Source organism: Aquila chrysaetos, chromosome 6 (genome assembly GCF_900496995.4).
Source record: "Aquila chrysaetos chrysaetos chromosome 6, bAquChr1.4, whole genome shotgun sequence".
In the NCBI taxonomy this organism is placed as follows: Eukaryota; Metazoa; Chordata; class Aves; order Accipitriformes; family Accipitridae; genus Aquila; species Aquila chrysaetos.
In genome coordinates this window covers 30,059,503-30,081,944 of record NC_044009.1, presented here as the reverse complement: position 1 = coordinate 30,081,944, position 22,442 = coordinate 30,059,503, and the positions used below count along the sequence as shown (strand labels likewise).

General features: G+C 45.7%; 1 protein-coding gene across 1 annotated transcript in view; it reads left to right on the top strand.

Annotated features, from left to right (window-relative positions):
• MAP3K20 (mitogen-activated protein kinase kinase kinase 20) overlaps nt 1-19,952 on the top strand; it is a 95,457-nt gene extending 75,505 nt beyond the window's left edge. The window contains 6 exon segments of the mRNA XM_030016877.2: nt 727-819; nt 11,782-11,898; nt 13,431-13,505; nt 14,564-14,714; nt 18,969-19,413; nt 19,415-19,952. Coding sequence (XP_029872737.1) covers nt 727-819; nt 11,782-11,898; nt 13,431-13,505; nt 14,564-14,714; nt 18,969-19,413; nt 19,415-19,649 — 1,116 coding nt within the window. The 3' untranslated portion in view covers nt 19,650-19,952.
• The last annotated feature ends 2,490 nt before the right edge of the window (nt 19,953-22,442 follow it).

Below are 22,442 nucleotides of genomic sequence, written 5' to 3'. Positions count from 1 at the left end.
ATTACTCTTAAGAGCCATTCCTCCCAACTGGTGCCACTGACTGCTCACCACCGAAGAACAGCAGAGCCCTGGCCCACAATGAGCCCATCATTCCTCAGCTCGTTAATGTTACAGGAGAGAAGGATGATTTATAATGTCTGGTCACCCTTGTGTTAACCTATTGGTTTTCTGATATCAGTAACAAGAGCCATGTAAAAGGGAGAGAGTGTTTGGGAACCTCGGGGTTGCCAGAGCAGATATTTGCCTGATTTAATTCGGTGAGCTAATCAAGCAGTTCTAGACTCCAAAGCCTGAAGTAGCTTTTTTAGTCATAATTTATTGCACAGCTATAGAGTGAAATCCACTTGAAGTGAATTTACATACAGCGAAACCCTGTTCCCTGAAGGCGAAAATGAAAGTTGGGGCTTCACTGCTGTGCCACCTGCAATTCCAATAGCAGTGGCTGCCAGGATGCTTGCGGCGGCACTGTGCCGCACCGGAGCGGCTCGGCCAGGAGCAGAAATTGCGCAGCATCTCCCAGGTGCCATCTGTGGCACGCCGAAAACCCGTGCAGAAGCCCTGGCCCCTCTTGGAGTGGCGCGATGGGGGCAGAGTGGTGGCTCCTTCCTGCTGCCTGCCAGACTTGTAGCGTCTGAAAGGCAAATCCTTTCTGCCACCAAAGGCCTTGCTCCTGTCTCCCAGGGGGTTGTGGTAGATGTGAATTCTCGCCTTGCCTTTTTTTGGCAGGATTCTGCAGGTGGAGCTGAGGAAAACATAGAGAAAGTAGTGAATCTTGAACTCGTTTTTGGTTATCACTTGAAGCCGGGAAATGGTCCAAAGGTAAGCTGGGAGCACTGGATCGGTTGGTTTGGTTAACAGTCACTACCCAGAGGGTCCAGTATTTTCTGGACACAAAAAGATAATTTTCTGTGAGAATCCTCTTGTTTTGGAAAGTGCTGACCAAATGTCAAGGTGGCAAATGGGGCTGCATCGGTGATGGGGAGCTGTACCCCAGAGCAGGCGAGGAAGAAAAGAGTGGCACAGAAAGCTTTGACTGAAAGCTTTTGTTTCCTCGTGAACAGTTTTTTTAACCGTAATTTCTGTAATTTGGGTTTTTGCTTTGTTCCTTTCATCCCAATGGGTGTGAAATAACAATCCATTTATGCAAAAAAACCCACTCACAGTTGAGCAGTGCCGTACTCCTGATGTTAGTGGACAGGCTATTACTTTTGTCTCAGCAGAAAGTTGGTGTCTTTCTTTGCAACCAAGAGGAGTTTGGAAAATACATGGTATGTATGGTTGCTGGCTGGGGAGGACAGGACTGGCCCTGGTGGTGACTATGTTCACTCACGGTAGTGGGGAAGGAGGGAGGGGTAGGTGCAGGATGTTGCAGATGGCAAAACTACCGTGCAGTGGCTGGTAAAAGGCAATTACCAGCATGCCACATCCTAATCAAACCTCAGCTCCAAGCCGAGCTGGTTCAAGGATCTCTCGTTACACCCTGTGTAACAGGAGCATTGATGACTCCAGATGTTCCAGCAAAGCATTTCCACCATGTTGTCTTTTCTCGAGAGTGAGGTTTGTCCCATGCTTTTTGTTTTCTTTATCCAGCCTGCCATGGACTCTGAGTTCAAGGGTTTTAGAATTAATCATCTATGTGGAAATGGTGTGCAAAGCATTTCTGAGTTGGAGTCAGGGGTTGTGACAGCAGGATTTGTTTCCTTTTGTATTTGACAAATCTGCATTGTGTGTCCACCCTAAACTTGTGGGTGGCTGACTTTCATCTTGTGTTATCTGGCTGCTTTGCTTTCACGGCATATTGTTTGCAGAAGTCTCTTGATTTCTGTACTTGGTGGTGCTTGCAGAGAAAGCGTTTAGGTTTGTACTTAGTAGGAACTTGGACTCGTACTGAAATCATTTCATCAATTTGAAAAAGCTTTCTGCTTTTTGTCTGGAGATTTCCTTTTTTTGTTTGTTTCTTTTATCCTAAGCACTTTTTTTTCCTATTAAAATCTTCTTTATCACTATGTGAATTACTTAGACTGTCTCAGGGTTCTTGAATGCATGTAGCTTATGCTGCTTTTTTTGTAGGTGTGCATCTCTCTCTCCTATGTGCAACTTTACAAGTAACTGAAAGTCCATGAAATAGCTCATATCTACCTTCCATTTTCAATATGGGTTGTGAACCGTAGTGTAAGGAGGTGGGCAACCTCCCCCAGGAAAGTGCAAGAGAAGGAGTGAATAGACCTCTGAGTGTTGGAGAGAAATTCAGGTTGCACTAACGCCTACTAAGTTTGAGGACAAGTAGGTATTTTAGCCTTGATGGCAAAATTTGCAAATGAGACAGTGTGCCAAAGTCTACGGGACAGAAGCTGAATGGTTACAAGAGGACAGGGCTAGTTCAATGGGCCTGCGTAGTGCCAACATAACCTTTGCAGGTTTCTGATGTGCCAACTGAGAATGCTTTTTTTGGTCCTGCCTTCCCCATGACCTCCTAATTGGTCCTCTCTGCTCTGTGTGCTGTTGGGCCCCTTCCTAAGGAAGCCATTCCCTCCGCAGCCACGGGCACATGCTGGGCTTATGCCTTCCCTGGCATCCGCCCCACCACAGCGCCCGTGTCCCTGATGACATTCTGGGGAATGCACAGTTTGTCACCTGAGTTTCTCTGGGCTGGAAACTTCTGTCTGAGATCTGCTTATTAACTCATACCTGCCTTTAAAGATGTGGAAACTAAGCCGGTTTTAGAGAGTGGACTGGAAGGAGTAGATCAACCGAGCTTTCAGGCGGGATGCTAGGGCCAATGTGAGCAAGGTAATTTGCATTAAACATAACACTGACAAAGACTGGTGTGGTACCTACAATATAGAAAATTTGGCTAGCTTGCTTCTTTGAAAAACCCTGGATACAATCTTCTAGCTCCCCTAGAGGCTGCTTTAAGCCGACTACTGCTGCCATCCAGATTTGTTCCAAAATGAATTGGAGATACTGGGCAAACCAGGATTGAAGGGTTTAAACTTCTTTTACTGTCCCATTTTTGTAAAAGAGTGGTGCCTGTTCCTGTAAAACTGGGTCAGCAGAAGCACTTGGGATCGTACCTTCCACCATCTTTATAGCTAAAAAGCTGGCCTACATCAGTTTAAAAATAAATTTCTCAAAGGAACTTTACCCTAATCAGTCCCTATAACCGGCTGCCTAGCTAAGAAGCATTTCTCCTGTTTTAGCCATGAGGAGAAAGAGGCAATAAGCTCAAATCTGGGTTACGAGTTGAGAACGTGTGTTCCCTGGGTGATGGGTAGACTGCTAGACCTGTGTACATCAAGGGAGGTTATTAGGCTCAGCTGAGAGCTGGTGCAGCGCAGCAGGAAGGGCTCTGCACAAGGGAACAGGTCATGCTGGGAGGTTTTACCCCAGGCTGGCTCGGTGCTGGTCTCCTGGGCGGAGTTCCCATTAGTTATTGTAGTGCATCTTCTGGTGTAGTTGCACGTGGAAGCAAGCCAGTCCATGCACTTGGAGGTGGCTCTGCCAAAGCGTGGGACAGGATGGACATGTGGGACAAAAGCATGCTCCTGATCCGAACTAAAGCTCTGGTCTGGGCACAGCCTCAGCCTGCAGCGTGACATACTGCAATGCCACAGGGCATAAAAGTGCTGGATGAGCTAGTCCAGGACCCAGAAACCATTTGAGGGGTGCAGGTTCATTCAGATTCGTTTGAGTGGTCAGAGCACAGCACCCTCTCAGGTGTGAAGATGGTTCCTCGGGGCACAGGTGTCCTCTCCCTGGCACTGCACCGAGCCCCGTTGGCACAGCCAGTGCAGCTTCTCCGTAAGCAGGCAGAAACTTAAGGATCTTGGGAATGGCAATGCCTTTTAGCAAGGATCCTGATGAATATATTTCAGGATGGCATTCGAATGTTCAGCCTTGTCTGTACACTGAAGGAAACATTGACTTCCCAGTATGCAACTTTACCAGCCTCAGCTTTGTTATCTAATTTAAACTGCATCTTCTAGTGGGATTATGTTGGTTTCCACCAGCTGACAGATGCAGTCATTTCATTAAAGTTTCCTTCCCTTTTTAGCTGCATCTTTGGAGGTGATGAAAGCTCAGTTGACCTTTGTGCTCTCTGAATGCATCAGGAGTGAGCACTGCAAAGCTAACCTGGTTTTTAGAGGTTTCTTTTCCAACTCTCGTAGTTTGAGTTATGTGGTTACTTCCATTCACTTCCTTTTAATGACCTTTCTGTACACAATTCCCACTGAGCTGAAAGGTGATAGATTTAGACATTTTATATGAATTTTTTCCACAAATTAAAAAAAAGGGGGGGACACACGCCAATTAACTCCAAGATACCAAAGAGGGTTAAAAAACAAACCCTGGCAATTGTGGCTTGAGCTGATTCACAGAACTGCGGAGGGAATTTTCAATGGCTTTCTCATCCTAGGTGGCTCATTAAAATTTCCCAATCAGGGAAAGGTGTCTGAGCTGTGTCGGCTCTGCACTGATGAATCACCTAACCCCTTAAGAAGGATGGTTCACAGCCTTTTTGTCTCCTGTTGATGCATTCTTTAGTTTTGGTCCTCAAAAGGGCAGATTTCACCATGCCTTTGAATGTTTTCATTTTTTACCATGTGGCACAATCTGACCTATATCCAAACACAAAGCCTTGAAGTTGGCTCACCATTTTGCCTTATTTTTCCCCGGTTAACCTCTCCCTCCATTTGACAAGGTAAGGAGCAGAGCCTCTTCAAAACCTTCTGCTAACTGTGTGAACTATTTTCTAGCCTTGAATATCCAAACTGGGATATATTTTAATGCTACTATTTAAATGTGTAGTGCAAAAGTGAATATAATATTAAGGCTACTTTAGAGAGACATTGTGACCAACTCTTCATGTGGAGAAACCCGGGCTGGCAAAATGCAGGCAGTATCAGACAAAACAGTACTGAAATAGTTGTTGTAACTGGAATGCAGTTGAGGTTGAGACTGTTTCTGCTGCTTCTTCCTCTCCACCCTCCCACTACATCAACACTCATAAAACCTTTCTTTACTTTCTTAAAAATAATTCCTAGTTCAGACGGACGTCATATATCATCACCAGTTTAATTTGCCATGTAAGGTACTCCTCACATTACAAATGTGGGGAAAAAAAAAAGCAAGGGCCAAGGTCTAAAATGTAAAATTCCAGTTTTGTAGTTTTTCAGTCGCACGTATTCCGCACACTGTGTAGGTATTTTAACCCACTTCGGTAAGTGAAGCCAGCGGAGGAATTGGCTTTATCTGATCCTTCCTTTGCAAGATACTTTCAAGTACCTTGACTTTCTAATGTGGAGTTATTTAACCTTATCTCAAAACCTCATCTTCTAAAGTCTCTTGCTTTAATTACATCTCAAAGCACAATGCTTTCACTACTAAGGGCTAATAGTTAGTGCAAGAATCAGAGTAGCTGTGTTTGTGTGCCATTTTCATAGATTTGCTCCTATTCTAATAAGTAGTCAGTAAAGGGGTAAATACTTTGTGAAAGAAAAACAAAAAATCACCTAAGCTGTAAAATAAAACCACAGCTACATTTAAATATAACCAGCACGATTAAGAACTGGTTAATGCAGTCTGCCAAGGATGTGGATCAGTGGTAGGGTGTTAAGAAGTTTAGTGCAGGTGATCTGAGCTCCTTATATTTTCTTTCAAAAAGGCTTTTCTGGACCACATATTGTTTTCACACGAGGTGGAGTTGGTATAACTCCATCACCTCCACTGGGATTGTTCCAGCTGTAGCGTCCAAGTGTAACTGAGGTCAAACTCAAGCCAACACCTTTTAAAATCCTTGTGTAGGCAGTGCTGAGCCAGGGATGCCCATCAGAAATGATTCCATAAACCCGAAGAGGCATATAGACTTTTCAGCTAGGTAATTTGCTCACTGGACTTTCTAGACTTTTTGAATCTCTAGCTTTATTTTTATACTTTGGCCACTCTGAATTAACTTGCTGCCTTCCACACGTCGTCTCTCACATGTACAGCCTCAGTCATGGATACATCTGCAGAAGCACAGACAGGTTCCCAGCGGTCTGTAGGCTTGGCACGTCCTCTCCAGGCAAAAGCCTGGAAGAGGAGCCTCTGTCCCTGACATGCGCGGGACATGTCCAGTGGCCCCGCCGTGCCTCTCCCGAGCTCCTGCACACCCTCGTCCCCACGGCCAACGTCCCGCAGGGCTGCAAGCTCCCTGTGTGCGAGCTGTAGTCTCCCCGCACCGCCCCACCGTCGGTGGGGACATGGTGTCTGCACGGCTCCGGCGCCTTGTTCCCACGAGCGGTCCGCAGGAAATGCCACTGGAGGACAGGGCTGGCTCCGGCAGCGCAGGAGGGCACCCGCGCAGCCCTCAAGGAAGGGACTCCTGTTTTTCATGCTTCCACCTTTACAGTCCCGCTGTCGCAAGCAGGCTGCTCGTGTGGATGATGATGATGCCTGCAACTGCAGCAATCCCTGTTTGCTTCTGATCACATGGCAAGGGCAGCTTTGGGTAAATGCTGTGGCAAGGCTCGGGACCGCTGTTATCGCAGAACTCTCCGTCTCAGCTGCTGCAACATGCTCTTCTTGGGGCACCAGCCCCCAGCACATAGCGGTGCCCGGTATTTACCATTTTGTTCCCCTCCGCGGCGGCACAGAGCTTCACAGCGCTGGATGTTAAAGAAAGGCGCTGTCAGGGGACAGATATTTTTGGTACCGCCGTGTGGTCTGCGTAGGTGTAAAAAGACCTTGTGCTTCTCCAGGCGAAGCTCCAGCCAGCCACTGCCTGTTGCCTCGCGGAGGAGTAAGGGCTCTGGCTTTCAGAGGAGGCACCCAGGCAACTGATAACATAAATATTTCTTTCTCTTGCTTTGTTTCTGTATGTTTTAAGACCATCTCTCTCGGAAGGCCTCCCCTCCGCCCCTGTTTTTTTCTGCCTGCACAGCTGAAACAAAACCGGCGGTGGAGCCACCTTCTCTCGCTGGAGCCTGGCTGGCAACAGCCTGCCCTGACCTGAGACACCAGCCATTGTTAAGGGTATAACACATTTACATATTTTGCAATAAAACATCAGTTATTTGCATTACTGTGTCAAGTTTTATTTGATTCTTTCACCTAAAAATGACTCATTTTCCTTTCTTGTATTTTAAAAACCAACTACTCTAAGCTTGTTTGAGAATAATCAAAAATTGCCCATTTAGCTAGAAGTCATTTTCTTTTCAAAAGGCAAATGTTATTTAATCTTTCAGCTGTTCATTGTGCCATCATAAATACTTTCTTTTCAGCACAGTTGTGGGGACTGAAATGAGCCCACTAATTGCCTCCCATTTCGACTGACATGTGGTGGTTTAGTGGAAAGAGAACACAGCGGGGAGAAGGAAATAGGAGGCTGAGAAAATGAGAGCTAATTATTTTCACTGCCTCATGTCAGGCTCTGTGTCAGCCTTGTTTTTACAAACTGGAAGGTTTAGCACTAAATAAAACAAACTGGCGTCATGTTTTTATATACTGGCAGTGTCATGGAAGCAGCTGCACATCTCAAAGACAATATAATGCCTGCATTCGCATGGACACCATCTGACAGCCACTGTGAGCCACTGCTAATGAGGATATCACAGTGGTGCCAAGTGAAAGGTGCTGAATTATGTATGATTCTTCATCAGTGCAGCAATAGTCCTGTACATCATTATGAGACATTGTTTTGCTGAAGAGATTAAAACATTCTTAGTTCCAGACCCTGCAACCTATACACGCTACAAGAGGTTATTAATGGAATTTTTAGGGAGAGTTTCTTGTGGATTTCTTTTTGGTTAAAAATATCTCATGGGACAAAGCCGTGGTGGGTCATGACACTATATATATAAAGAAGAGAAGCAAATTAACCATAATTGTGTTATCTTCCTTTAAATCTGGAATAATAAAATATAGTGTAGCAGGGTGATACATAATGATAAATAACCCAAGTGCTGTCACTAGATGTTCAACTCTAATGCCTTTAAAACAGCAGGTTTCAGCAGCTGAGATAGATAATAGCTAAGAATGTAAAGGAGCTTCTGGGGACCTAAATCATCAACATGCTACTACTTTTAGTACCAGCATGACCAACATTTTTTTCATACTTGTTTCATCTTGCGTTACATCTTACTTTTCTTCTAATATCCAGTTGCCTGCTACAATGCTGTTTCCATTTTTCCTTCAATCTTAAAAGAAAGAAAAGTTTATTGCAACCACTGATTTTAAAATGAATCCTGGATTTGGGCCTCCTTGAAAAATTAGGTGTCTCCCCAGCAAGAGTTTTAAGCTGTTGTTGCAGGAGACATGTTTGTTGTTTAAAGCCTGTGCCTGATCTTTTTCATTTCCCTTTTGGTTTTTGTTGCAGACGTTAGCACATACGGGGTTAAAGGAGTGTTGTCACCACAGTAAGCTGGAGACTTAATTTTTAAAGTGTTCCCATTTTCTATTTCGAAGCTGAGAAGTGGCTCAAAATACATGTGGGATTTGCTTTGCTTTTCTACAATCATTTGCAGAGGCTGCTGATTTATTGGCTTTGTCCAAGTGTTATTTGGAAATGTTTTTCACACAAAGTTTTGCTGGTTGTGCCTCCCAGTTCTGAAACTAGGGTTTTTTTAAAACAAAAAGCTGAAATTCTTTATTTAAATCAAAATCGAGCAGGTAAATATTGGGAGGTATTTTAATGCTTGAATTACAAGATGGCCAGGGAAATCTCTTTGAAGGACTTGTGTAAGTATATTTATCAACCAGACATTCTGAGCAAGCCGTTTCCAAATTATTTTCCCACATACGTCTGGCACTAAATGTCGTCTTGATCCAAGAAATCTTATGGCTCCAATTCATCAAAGAATTGAAATACGTATACTTCATTATTCTAGCCAAATTTTTGCTTAAGGGGCTGAGCATCTCTCTCCTATTCATCACTAAAAAGGAAACTAGAACTTGATTGGAAAACAGGGAAATATGTCCCTTTCTGCAGCACACAAATCTCGCATTATTTACTGCGTGGTTGAACAAAATGGTTACCAAGTTTGTAAGACAAGTAGCCACCTACTTATCTTAGATATTTCCCAAGTGCCTTGACTCAAAAGTCACCTAGCTGCTGTCTTTTCTCCTTCCTTTTCCTTCCTTCCTTCTGTCTTTTCTATCTTTTCTCTTTTTCTCCCAGCCTCTTTTTCCCTTTCTCTCCTCTCTTTATTTCCGTCTCTCTCTCTCCCCTTTCCACTGATGATTTTACAATGAAAACCTTTCCAAATAAAACGAGACGCGGATTTTTGAGTGACCAGAGAGGGTATGCTTAGTGTGGTAATTTGCCCTTTTGGTGTCTGCGCGGTGTGTCTGGAGAGGACTCCAAGGAGGACCGAAGGTTTGGGGGCTGGATTTGAAGGACGGGAGAGTGTTTTTCTTTCTCTGAAGCTGCAGTTCGGAGCCGGGGAAGGCGGTGTTTGTGCAGGGCTCGTGCATCCACAGCTGCGTGGGGCAGCCTGATTCGTTACCGCACGGAGAGGGCTCCTGCGTGCGCGGCGGATCCGGTGAGGGGCCGGGCGCTGGCAGGTGCCCACCGCCTGCCAGACCCTGGATTTACACAGCTTGCCAGCCTCTTCTTTAGAGATGGTCATTTGATTTATGCTGTTTATTAAAACGAGCTCACGTTTGTCATATCTGGTCTGTAGGGAGACGTGAGTGAACAGCACAAAATCCTGAGTCGTGAAGACACAGGAGCCCGGGCACAAGGTGCGGCTCTGCATCTCGGGTGCTTGACACTGGTCTCACGGCAGGAGAGGCACTGAATTATAACTGGAGGATAGTGTTTTACGTCAATGTTTTGTTCTTTCCTTGGCTTGGGTGTTTTTGTAAAACTTGTAAATGTCATCAAGCATCTTGTCTCTAACCTTGGGTCCAATCTGCAATAGGGAATCCAGGTAGCATGAATGTAGGAAGTCCTGCAGAAAAGTCTGGCAACAAGGACAGTGTGGGCAGGGAGAGGAGCACAGTTTGAGAGGTGAGGAGGAGTCAGAGACAACTCGCTTTGCTGTTGCTGTTCAGTTACATAGCACGTACAGTCCTCAGCCGATGTCAGGGCCAGGGCATCGTGCTGTACCTACGTGGGAAGTGACAGCCGTAACCCTGAGTTAGCTCACAACCCAAAAAAGCAGGACAGAAAAAGGACGTGCAAAGATATACGGTCCATGATCAGGAAACAGAGGCACAGGGCGACTTCGGCGCCTTATCAGGTTGCGCAGGAAGCCGATGGCAGAACTGGAAACCACTTGGCACCTCCGAGTCTCAGTCCGGTGCTCTGACCACTGGACCGCAGTTCCCATCGCTCAAACTCGCTCAGGGCTGATGCGAAAACCAACTCACACGTCCACTCTGCTCATAAAACACGGAAGCTTTCAATGGGGACAGATGGACACACAGGGCCAAATGCTTTCATAAGCATAATTTGTTGTTGCGGTTTGGAAATGATTATACTCCAGTTTTCTTTTATCTTGGAACTGCCAATTCAATGCCTGATTGAAAGCTTTGAGACTTCTGAGGGCTGAGCTCCTACGTTACATTTATGAGAGATGCACGTGCAAACACTAGCAGATAATCGCATGTGCGAACAGATACTTTTTAGGCTGCTGTACGTTTGTGTGTGCAAATAACTGCTTACGCAAGCCCTTGGCCCTAAGCGGCCATCTGTGTCCCCATTGAAAGTTTTTGCATTTTCTGAGCAGAACTGAGGAGAAGACTGCCTCCTGCAAACACTGAGACCGCACCTGCCCGGCCGGCGGCGTGCGGCAGACACAGACCCTCCTGAACCCCCGGCACGTCTGGAGGAGCTCCTGGCTCTGTGAAGGGCAGATCTCCTGCCTGCACAGAGATGGAGACACTCTGCTTCACTGCAGCCCTGTTATCCCTCAGGGGACTGATTTTTGGAGGAGCTCAGCGCACCGGATAGTATCTAATCCCCAAAGTACCTACTGGGCACACCAGCAGATGTTGGCTGGTTTGGACCATGGACAGGCAGTCTCCGGTCCCCAGTGGGAGCCTCCCGGGCCACAGGCACAAACCCCGGTCCCAGCGCTCAGCCTGTGTGGGATGTTCTGCACGATGCTGCCAGAGCTGTCAGCTTCTGCAGGCTCACTCCTGTGCAAAGTGTTGGATGTTGGCCCCGTGTTCGGCTCATGGGATTATTTAAGGATACCTTTCATTGCTTTGGTTTATTAGACTGACTATGATTAATTCCTAAGCTGAGCTCAGTGCCTCGCTGGGCACTCAGTATCTGAAATGTGAGCTGTAATAACCAGCTCATCCTCTTGCCCATTATTTGAGCGACTGTCTTAACGGTGTTTCACAGACCCTCTGGTTATTTGTTCCCGGGTTCACTGGGAAGATGTCCTTGGGGCTGGCTGTGACCCCGAGTGACAGCTCCCACCGCTGCCCTGTGCCTCCACCGCCATGCGGGCGTGCAGAGCTCCCGCACTGCCCACTCGAACGGGCTGTCTGTCCAGGTGGGGATCCACACCTCTGAAGGCATCTCGACCTGTCAGCATGGTGACTGTCTCTCAGGGTGACCTAAGAGGAGAGTGAATGAGAGAACTGTTTTCTGTTATCAACACTTTTACTGGAAAATGTGCATATCCTAAAATATATGTATGCTCCTTACCTTTCTTGTTGGGTTATTTTTTTCCCCCATATATTGAGGATTAGGTTTTGGGTTGTTTTGGCTTTCAGTTTTGTTTCATTTTGGGTTTTTTTTATTTGTATTCTAACAATACAGTATTCTTTTTTTATTATTCATAGGATTGTAAATGGAAAATGTACATGGAGATGGACGGGGATGAAATTGCAATAACCTACATAAAAGATGTGACATTCAACACTAACCTACCTGATGTAGAGATTTTAAAGATGACAAAGGTATTTACAGCCTTAAAGCTTTCATGAATTCACAGATCTCAAACAAAGACATTAAAATACCACAGCAGTCGACTTTTGTGCTTGCAGAAGCTCAATCTCTTGACAGCTTTTAAATAAAATGCACATTTTAAACAGATTTGTATCATAATAGGAGTTAGGTATTTTGGTTCTCTTTTAAGCTGACAATAATGTTAACAATAGAAAAATAAGAGAAGGAACTAATTTATATTTTCTTGTTTTAATTCCATCTTATATCCTCTGAATTTATTACCCCTTTTAAAGAAAAGAATGTTCAAAAATTACTTTCCTTTTCAAGAGAAGAAAGTGATTTAAATGTTCTAGTTTGAAACTTCATGTGATTTGTCTGGGTTTTTTTTTTTTTTTCCCTCTCTTTCTTTTTTTTTTTTTTTGACGTGGTTTTAGAACTTTTACATGGTTCTAAAACTCCCTTTTTCATGCAACGGTGGGTTGCAAAGACTGAAACCCATCAACTGACAGTACAGCACTGAACATCTGCAATTCAGTGTCACTGGGCATTTCACCTTATTTCAGAACCTGCATGTAAATATTTACCAGCCAGCATTTAGACTGCTTTTACCGTAAGAAACAAAAGCTTTGTTAATGCAGAGGGCATTCTGTTTGCTGTTATTTTAATTGTTTGTTTTTATTAATATGCTCCACTTGATAATAGCTAACAAAATAAATTCCTAAATGAAAAAATATACGGCTTGATTACCAATTAGAATGCTGCTCTAATGTGCACTGATAAAACCTCCCAAACTCCTGAATGCCTTTAACCGTGAATTTTTGGGGCAAAATTTTGGGGCAACCTTTGGTTATTTTTTCTGAAGGAAAAACTGAAAATCAGATTCTCAACAGTCAGAATTTTAAGGAAAATGTGAAAATATGATTAATTGCCAAAAAGGATTCTCATATTTAATTCATGCTAATACTGTTTTAATAGTTAGTGATTTCTGGAACAACACTTATGATTTTTTAAAATTACTATTATTATTATTTTGTTGCAAAATAGTTTTCTATTTAATTTTCATCTTGGATATTTTAATTTTTTCCTTAAAAAAAAAAAGGCTTACAGTTAAATAAACTAATAACTAGATACAATAACATTAACTTTTCACATACTTCAACATTTTTATATCTGTCAGGGAATATCTCTGAGACTCTCTAGATATTTCTTCTTGCTGGCCTCTGTAAGTCTAGCAGAAAAAAACCTGTACATGCACAAAAATGAAAAAGGTTTATGCCCCCATGAAAACATTCCATGTTGTCTTACCTACTGTCTGTTATTTTGTTATTTATAGAAATCTCTTCTCAGTTTCCTTTTGAAAACAAGGAAGTAAATAATTCCAAAATATATTGCTTCGTCTCATAAGAGTTTTAAGAAAAGTATTGATGTTAACAGTATGGGAGCAGATGAAAAAAGGCAAATGTTGAAAATATCTTTGGGGTGTTTCACAAACAAGTCAGGAGATGAAGAGCACCTTATAAAACTCCCACCATGTTTTTTTCAGCCACCATTTGTAATGGAGAAATGGATTGTGGGGATAGAAGAACACCAGTCTGTAGAATGTGTTGTTACGTATGAGGTAAGCTCTAAGAAACAAATAAAAAAATTGTTTATCCAAGATAAAACCTACATGGGAGGTGTGGAAGCAGCATCCTCTGGCTTTGTTATATCCTATAATCAAGTCTCAGCAGCGTGTAATTAATTGTAAAATCTAAAGTTCAGAGCAAAACCTGAATGAGGTTTACAGAGACAATATCCTCAGACTGCTGCCTGGGATGGCTCTTCTTCTCAAGGACAAAAACTCCTTTTGCTTGAAGTGTAATGGTCAGTGTTGTTTGCATTACTTGAAGAGACTGTTTCCTTTTCAATGAAGTGCTAATTAGGAGAGCAGAGTAGCAACAGGAAAAGAAGTAAAATGAGAAGTCAAGAGTAAAATAAGACAAAATAAAACCTGGAAGACAATTTAATGTGATAGAAATTAGCCTTTGTAAAAAGAGTTTGCAGTTACTTACAAAAGTGTTTTTATAAAGACCAATGCTGTGCGTCACAAGGAGGCTAATAATTGAGATTGCAGCACTGTCCTGAGCAAGGATTCAAGCAGTGATGGAGAGACAGGGAAATCCTGGACCTTGCTTGCCTGTCTCAGAAGTGAAGAACAGTAGTTTTCCTTCAGCATGAAGTTTCTCACAGGAGTCATAGGCCCTTAACAGCAAATTGAAGAGCTTGATACTCCAGGAAAGCTTTGTGGAGGGTCCCCCTGCAAAAATACCTGCTTAGTCCTACCTCCTTTAGCAGAAAGCACTGCCCATTTGACACTCACATTAATAGAACTAGTAAAATATATTTTTGTGTTGTAGAGGAAGGCCTTCGGATCTTTCCTCCACATGGTACATGAATTGAAACAGTTATTCACTACCACATTTTTAGCATAATCACAAAATACCAGCCAAAATTATCTAGAGTCTAAAAATACTTGAGAACTGGCTAAGTGGTTTTTCAAAACAGACTCTATATTGAAAACGCTGCTGCCGCCCAGGCACTAGTGGAAGTTCCCTTGTAGGAGAGCTTAGTGGGTTGTGTGTTATTTTGTCCTCATATGTGTTACGTCCTCATGCATGTTTTGTCCTTCCTGAGCAGAGTGACGTTAGAGCTCCCAAAAGCACCAGGCACATCCAAGCTATCTGCTGGAGCAAGGTGAAAGCGCAGGACGAGGTCGAGACAGTACAGCTCATGATACAGACCTCGCTCCCCAACTCGGAGGGGAATTCACGGAGCAGATCTGACTCAAGTAAGTCAGTACTTTATTGCTGACATGGGCAAGGCGTATATGGGGAGAGCAGCAAAAAGTCAATGCCATTATTCTGTTCCAACAACAGAGCACACCTTGCAGCGTCAGCTGGCATTGTGGTCCCTGTGATGTCTTCGTAGATGCATGCAGGAGCACCCTGGCATGTCTGACAGCTTAAAGGCTAAACTTTGGGTAGAAACGTTCTATATCATGATGTAGTTCAAGGGGGATGACCTGTATGCTCCTATTGGAAGCATGCTGGGAGCAGTCAATGGCGATTAGCTACAAATCTTTTGTCTACTGTGGTCGCTTGCAGCTGCACATCAACAGCAGACATAGAGCTCAGATCCGTCTGCTCCAAAACGCCAAATGCTTCACATCTTCCAGTACTAAGCAGCCTTAAATCCTGACACTTTTTCCACCCCTTCCTTGGGTCAGCTTTGGGTCAACCTTTTTATCCCCTCCAGTGTAGGTCGTTGGGAGAGGTGTTTCCGCCTATGGTCCAGGCTTCTTCCCCTCTCTGTTGGCTTATGTGTACACATCCACAGTAGCCTTTCCGCAGTGGCAGGGGTGCTCTTTTCCAAAGTCTGCTTGTGGACGCTGGATCGGGGATCAGCTGGCAAATCTGCCCTTCTCCAGATCCACCCCTCTTCACCAAGACAAGAGAGTGCTCAGCTTTGTGGAGCCAAGTGTATTGGCATAGCAAGAGGATTTGGACTGAATTATAGCACCCACACAAAGTGTGCAGGGCCTGGGGTGAAGATATGTTTCTCAACCAGGATGTCAGCAAGGCATCTGCTTAGAAAGGAGACAATCTCACAGATCTCTACCCTCTATCTGTTGGCAATAATGGAGTTTTCCACAGCTGTTTTGAGGATCTTGGGAGCCAGTGCTTTTAGCAGCTTTTATCCTGGCTTTCTCTCCCTGCAACACAAACTCAGCAGGAGTGCTTCGGCCAGCTCTTCCCTCCTGCTCTTGGCCACACAGCACACAGGCAGCTTTGCACAGATGTTGAGCTTGGATACAGGGCACCTCCTGGAAGAGATGTGTGGGTGCAGATTGCTCTTGCTCTGGCCAGTGCTCTTCCAGGGCGGGCACACACACCAAGGCTGTAGCCCCAGAAGCTGCACATGGGGTGGCAAAAAGTCCGCTGTGGGCAATACACTGTTTTGACAGGTACATGCTGCCAACCTGGCAGACCCCATAGGTGCTCCTGATGTCCTGCTCTGCTGTGAGGAAGAGTGGAAATCTTCCCACTGCACTCTTCTTCCACAGCTCAGCCTGCCTGTTTGAGCGAGCCCTGGCTCATCGTTTTCTGGCTTCTGGGGCTTGACTTGTTCAGTGAGATACCTTTAATAATACAGTGGGCTCTACGCTGCAGTCTGCATTTCCTAACTAAAGTATGCCACTGACATAGTCAAACTCAACTCAGTTGACTCTAGTACAGTTCTGCCTTTGAGATCTGCTGTTCTTTTTGTAAAGGTGTTTGTTAGCCACAGCTGTTTTTCTCATTGATTTCACAGTAGGGCTGCAGAAATGTTTGGGTTGGGACAGCTGAGGAGCAGCACAGGAGCCGGAACAAGGTACCAGTCAGCAGAGAGTGAACTCTGATTTTGTACACTGCTGCCAAATGTAGAATGGCCTCGTGAATTGAGAGGTGCTGGGTTTAGACTACAGACACATCAAAAATGGGTGCTCTTATTCCTAAGCAGTTATGATCCTTTTGCAACACAACTGTGTTTTGTAATGCAGATGGGACATAGAGCATGTCCTAAAAGATACATCTTCACTGCAGATAAGCTCTGCTAATGGAGATTACCCTGGTTTCAGGGTGATGAGCCATACAGCCGTACCAAAGTATAGTGCTGTATCTTCACAGGCTGGCTCTGCCACAGTAAACCGAGCTGCTTTCATTTTTTTTTGTGGTGAGTGGTGGGAGAGCTTCTCTGTCCCTTTGGCACATGGAGCAGTTACACGAAGGCACGGATGTATTGTCAGCACCCAAGTGAATAGGAACAGTTCAGAGGAGGTGGGTTACCAGACAGCACGAAAGCTGTCCCTCAGTTCTAGTAAACTTTCTGGCCTGTCTTCTTGACCAGACCACCCACCCAGGTTTAAAACACCACCAAATCCAAGCACAAAGGTAAGGGTAATACCTGCCTAAAAGGCTAAAATAACCAGCAGTGAAGGTACTACCTCTGTGGGCTGCCACATAGAGCATTTAATTCAGCGTAGAGAGTTGGTGGCTCAGAGACCATATGAGGAAGAAGCCTCCCAACCCACGAGAGGTGAGAGGCAGCCCCACAGGACACACTGGGAGGTCCCTGCTGGGCAGCTGGTCCCTGGGCTAGCGACTGCGGCTGGCTGTAAGGAGCAGGGACTGAACAGCTTGAAGCTGCTGAACGGAGCCCCTTATTCAGGACAGCATCGGCACTGGTCCCACAGGGCATGTGGTGGCCACCTGAGAGTTGATAACAAATGAAGACCCAAACTTAAGTCCTGAGCCTGCTGCTTCCAAGTTTACGAGGTCTGTGTTTTACATCCACAGCCTTGGTGGGAGGGCACAGGGGAATGGCAGAGGAGAAGGTGTCTAGCAAGTACATTTCAGCATGCATGTTTCTTTTGAAACTGTGACTTTCAAGGAGGTTAAGAAGCAGAGAAGGCAATTCCCATCTGTCTTTCCGTGAAAGGAGGTTCATCTCTCAGTGCAGCCAGAGCTATCTGCTGTGGCGGTGTCACGCTCGCACTTTGACAGGAAAGACAGTTTCCTTTTGACATATTTGACATTAAGTTGAAATGATTTAAATCTCTTGGGATTCAAGCAAAGTCTGGGGAAAGGAAGAATGGAAGAGACCATCCATTACGTCTTAACAGCAGCAATGCTAACGAGGACAGAGCCGCTACCCAGCTCCCATAAAACTCCCCACAGCCAATGCAGCATTGCAGCAAGAGGCAGAGGGCCCACAGCATAGGGAGTCTTTCCCTGGAAAACCAGCAAAAGGCAAGAGAGGAGCTGGGGTCCTCTGCTGAAGAGAGTAACATTTTGGTCGCATTTATGCTGCTTCAAGCTGGCAGGGTAATGCTTTCCTGTTGGAATGATACTAGCAATCTTTAAGGACAAGTCATTCAAATCTCTCTAGAGCAAAATTATTTAAGCTGCTCCCCATGGGTTTTTGGCCAGAGCCGTGGCCTTGGATAAGGGGAGAATTCCTGGTCTCTGCTCTACACATAAAGTAGCAAACCAGGCAGCCCTCGCAGTTCAAATGGAAAATTAACAACTATTGTATTTGCTATAGGCTTTCATGCAAACCTCAGGACTGACTTTCAAAAGTGCTTCAGTCTGATCTCTGGGAGCTACAACTTTTGTTACAACCCCAGGGCTGTGACAGTAGGTGAGAGGGAACTGTAATACCCTGAATCGCTCACAGTTAAGCACTGTCTGAGCTATCCTGGCTGAAGCCTTCTGCCTCACCAGCTTTTCCACATACAGAATTGATTTTCTGCATGAAACCAGACAGAGCGGTGTAGCTGGGGCTTAGACTCAGTATCTGGAGCATGGAAAGTGGATTGACTTCTGAATTTGTAGGAATAGTAGCAACTGAAGTGGCCCTGGTTGTTGTGGAGTGTAGCGGTTTGAAGAGAAAATGGAGCGAGAGGAGGTGAGTCTGGCTGCCGCAGTAGGGATTTGCACTGGTGTCTGCACCACCTCTGTCTCTGTGTTCGTCTGCGAACAGCGTGACCGAGCCGGCTGGGAGAGACGCAGGTGGAGGGTGATGCTGCAGCGGTGCCAGCACCTTGGGGTGCCCACTCCATGCCTGCTCTGGAGGTCTCCAGGCACTTTTGCAATGAAAGCTGTGGAGAAATCTGCCAAGGCTGCCAGGAGCATCACAGGAAACATTTAAAACCAGGTTGGGTTAAGACCACTGGGAGGCCCTTGGGAGTGGGAACCCACCTGAACAGCCAAATGGATGGTTCAGTAAGTGTCTTCTAGTCTAAGCTCCATAATCTGCACTGGCATCCGAAATATTTGCATCACTTGCTATTTTAAAAGTCCAACATTATGTTCAACCATAAGGATGAACATACTCAAACCTAGGGCTATTTGCTGCAAGGCTGGGAGGGAAAGGGTGGTTTGAGATGTGTTGAGGTTCTTCCGAGAGAAACCCTGGTGCCTAACCTCACACCTTCGGTAAACCAGAGGGTGGTTTTCCATCAATTCACAGAAAGCTAACTCTGTTTCCATTTCCCTGCCAGGCATCGACAGCCAGTGGATGCAGACGCTGCGGATGCACGAAATAGCAAAAGCCATTTCTCTCCAGCACGGCCACCCCCACAGCCCGACCACCGTCACCCACTACCTGCCCTACCTTCGAAGCCAGGACTCCTACGCCGCTGCCGTGAGGAGGACACGCGGTCCCGTCAGTTACCAGTTCACATCCATCAGCCACTCCAGAAACTCCTCTCCCCTCTCGCACAGTTTGGTGAGAAACCTCTCGAATCTGCACCTGAACTCGAAAGGCAGCAGCACCTCCAGCACGGCCTCCGACACCCCTTCGGAGAGGGACAGGTCTGCCGGCAAAGGCAGAAACGCCTCGCGCAGCGGGAACTCCCGCAGCTCCTCGGACGGGCGCTGCAGCGGGACCAGCTCCCCGGTGCCCCCCCGGCATTCGGGAAGAGCCTGCAGGACTTCCTCACCAGTGGCCCCCCCGGCCTCCCAGCACCGCAGGTACCCCCGCAGCCCCCCCCCAGCTCAAGGCCATCCCGGGCATGCCCCCGCAGGGGGAGAGCGAGCCCAGGAGGGGCGAAGGGGAGAGCAGAGTCAGCGAGGGGGGGTGGATAAAGGTGCAGCACGCAAAGAAGCCCCACAGGCAGACCGCCGGCAAGCCGGGGAAGGAGAGGCCCAAGGGGAGCTGGCGGGGCCGGAGGACGTTCTGAGGGAGGAATTTGCCCCTTTATTTAGCTGAAGGTTCCACCTAGAGAAGATACGCCCGCTCCTATTTACTTCACCACACGGAAGCTGGGACGCCACCTCCCTCGCTGGCCGGTGCAGCCCAGGGCCTGCCTGTGGAAGGGGAGAGCTGCCCACCTCTACTCCTGTCATGGTCAGTGCCGAGGGATTTTATTTGATTTTCTCCCCTCCGTTTGGCTGCTTGTGTTCTCAGCTGACTGGATAGCCACTGATTTGCTTAATATTTCAATAATAAAATCAGTAAGGCACAGCTGGGTGCCAGAACGAAAGGCCCTCCGTTTCATCCTTAGGGAAGGAGTTGTGCTGCTACATCTTGCCTCGCTTATGTCTCCAGATGCCAAGTCCGGCTCTGAGGGGGTCTCCTCACCCCCTGTTCAATCTGCTTCTGCCAGGGCTATAGGAAGAGGTACTATTTTTTTCAAACCAGCATAGTCTGAAAAAACAGTTATGCAGGGAGATTTTTCTTCAGGTCCATTCCAGTAGCTTCACTTCTCCACTTCCAGCTTGCCACCCCCTCTCAGGAATTTCTCACCTCGCTCTTTACGAACAGCCCCAACACCAGCTACCCAACACCACTGAGCACACTCTGTCACATACACGGTTGTTGTAATCAGAAGGAGAAACAAAAGATAAGCTTTATTCTTTTGGGGAAAAAAATAAAAATAGAGGGAGAAAAAGGCATTCCCTTTATCATAGTTACATCTAACCCCACTGAGGTCTATGATAATGTTTATCCCTGGGCAGCAGGCATTTTTTAATTGAATTTTTAAATGTGGCCAGACTGTGTCGCTTTTGTCTTTCAGTCTTCAGGTAGTAAAGACAAGGTCAGCAAAGTTTCTGATTAATGTGGTCTTTAGCTCCACCGAGAACAAAGACATAGCTGTAGACTCGCTTGTCGTCAGAAAGTTTCTTCTTGGCCTTTTCACTCCAAGCTGATTTCACACAATTAAAAAGGAAAAAAAAAAAAGTTAGGGTTTCCCAAGATGCAAGAGGGGAAAAAAAAAGAAGAAACAGATAAAGGGAGCTGAACCCAAAGCAACGCATGATACCCTCTGAAAGCCAAGAAACTGTAAATTAGAGATGCCTTTGAACAAGGTGCTACATACCATCCATGCCAAGCGGTGCTCGCTGGCACGCAGTTGTGAGCGATGGTTGAGGAGCTGCTGGCTTGTCACCCCCTCGATGACCCCCATCACCATAGTCCTGTCACTGGATGTTCAAAAAGACATGTAAATTCCCTGCTCCACACAAAGGCCACTCCTGGGGGTACACACAGCTCTCCTCCCTCTGATTCCCACCAGCCCTAATGAGTGCTGAGCCCCATGGTGGGTTTCCCAATACCTACCAGAGTGAACTGGAACACACATTTCATGAATTCAGGACAGGGTCCACCAAAACCAATGGAGCAGGACACAACTGCTACCAAGTGTTGGGAATTGGATCTCTGTCATTTAAGCACCATTTCCTCTGACAACAGTTAAGAGCAGAAAAAATAGGAAGAAGCTTTACCTGGAAGTGAATGGGGCTGCACGTGAAGCTCTGTGATAACAGAGCTTGCCACTTTCTTGTGGCTTCAAACTGGTTGAAAGCTAGCTAGTAACCCAGCTTCTGGCCCTGGTTTACTGAACCTGACAAATAATTTAGGGATGTGGACAATCCACCACTGGATGTTTCTCTGTCACAACTTAGCGGGACACTGGGATTTGTCTAGGTTGGGGATCCTTCCCTAACATTTCTTGCCATGACCAAAATGGGCTGGAGGATACCAGCTGATAGTAACCACACCTGACAGCACTTGCTGGAAATGTGCTTGTGTTATTAAAATTTGGATATGAATCTCAGGAAGCGAGATCTTGTTTCATGGTTGGGCCTGCACAAATCCTAGAAAGAAACTGCAAGAGTTTGGAAAGTTACATTTCTCTTCCAAGGTGAGGATGTGGTGTAGTTGTACAAGTCTGAAAACAAGGCCCTACCCGGCAGACACTGTGGGCTGGTGGTGGCAATTCAAGATTTATCAGCTGCCTGTGGTTGATTGTCAAGATGTCCAGCAGGATTCCTCTGCTGTTTGTAAGCAATTTAATGCTGTGCCTAATTTTAATCTGCAATGCACTGTCTGTCCACATCTGTTGTATTAAAGGGTTCATTAGCATTTAAAGAAGGAGCGGATGGTATTGATCACACCTATTAAAATTAAACAATCATGCAATAGTGACTGATTAGAAATCCTTTTGCTGCAACAGCATTGCTGGTTAAAGCAACAGTGAGTGAACTTGTCAAAAAAAAACCCAAAACAAAAGTCTCAGCAAGATCTAGTTTTCCATCTCATTTTTATCACTCTTATTGTGGCTGCTCCCTATCTTGGTAATAATTCATTATAAGTCAAAATGTGCTTACATTTTCACCCCCCAGTACTTTATGAAGCCAAGCAATTTACTTCCATGTTTTACCAACACGCAGCTAGAAGATCGTGCACAGCAATGTGGAAAATCAAACTGTCTCGGGCAACTACACTTCAGCAAATATCTGCTCTTTGGAAAGGAGCCATGCTGCATTACCTTAGAGTTTTTGTACAAGTCTGTTAAAGCCAATCATATTTAAGTACCAGTAGGTCTAGATTTGCACACTAGGAGCTGGACACACTGCCCTCCATTCATACACGTATCCTCGGCAGTGCTACACCCTCCCCCCATGTCTGACTTTGCAAGTGGTACAAAATATCACTGCTGTAGAGGCGCCCGTCGTTTTCGTGGCTCTCCTTT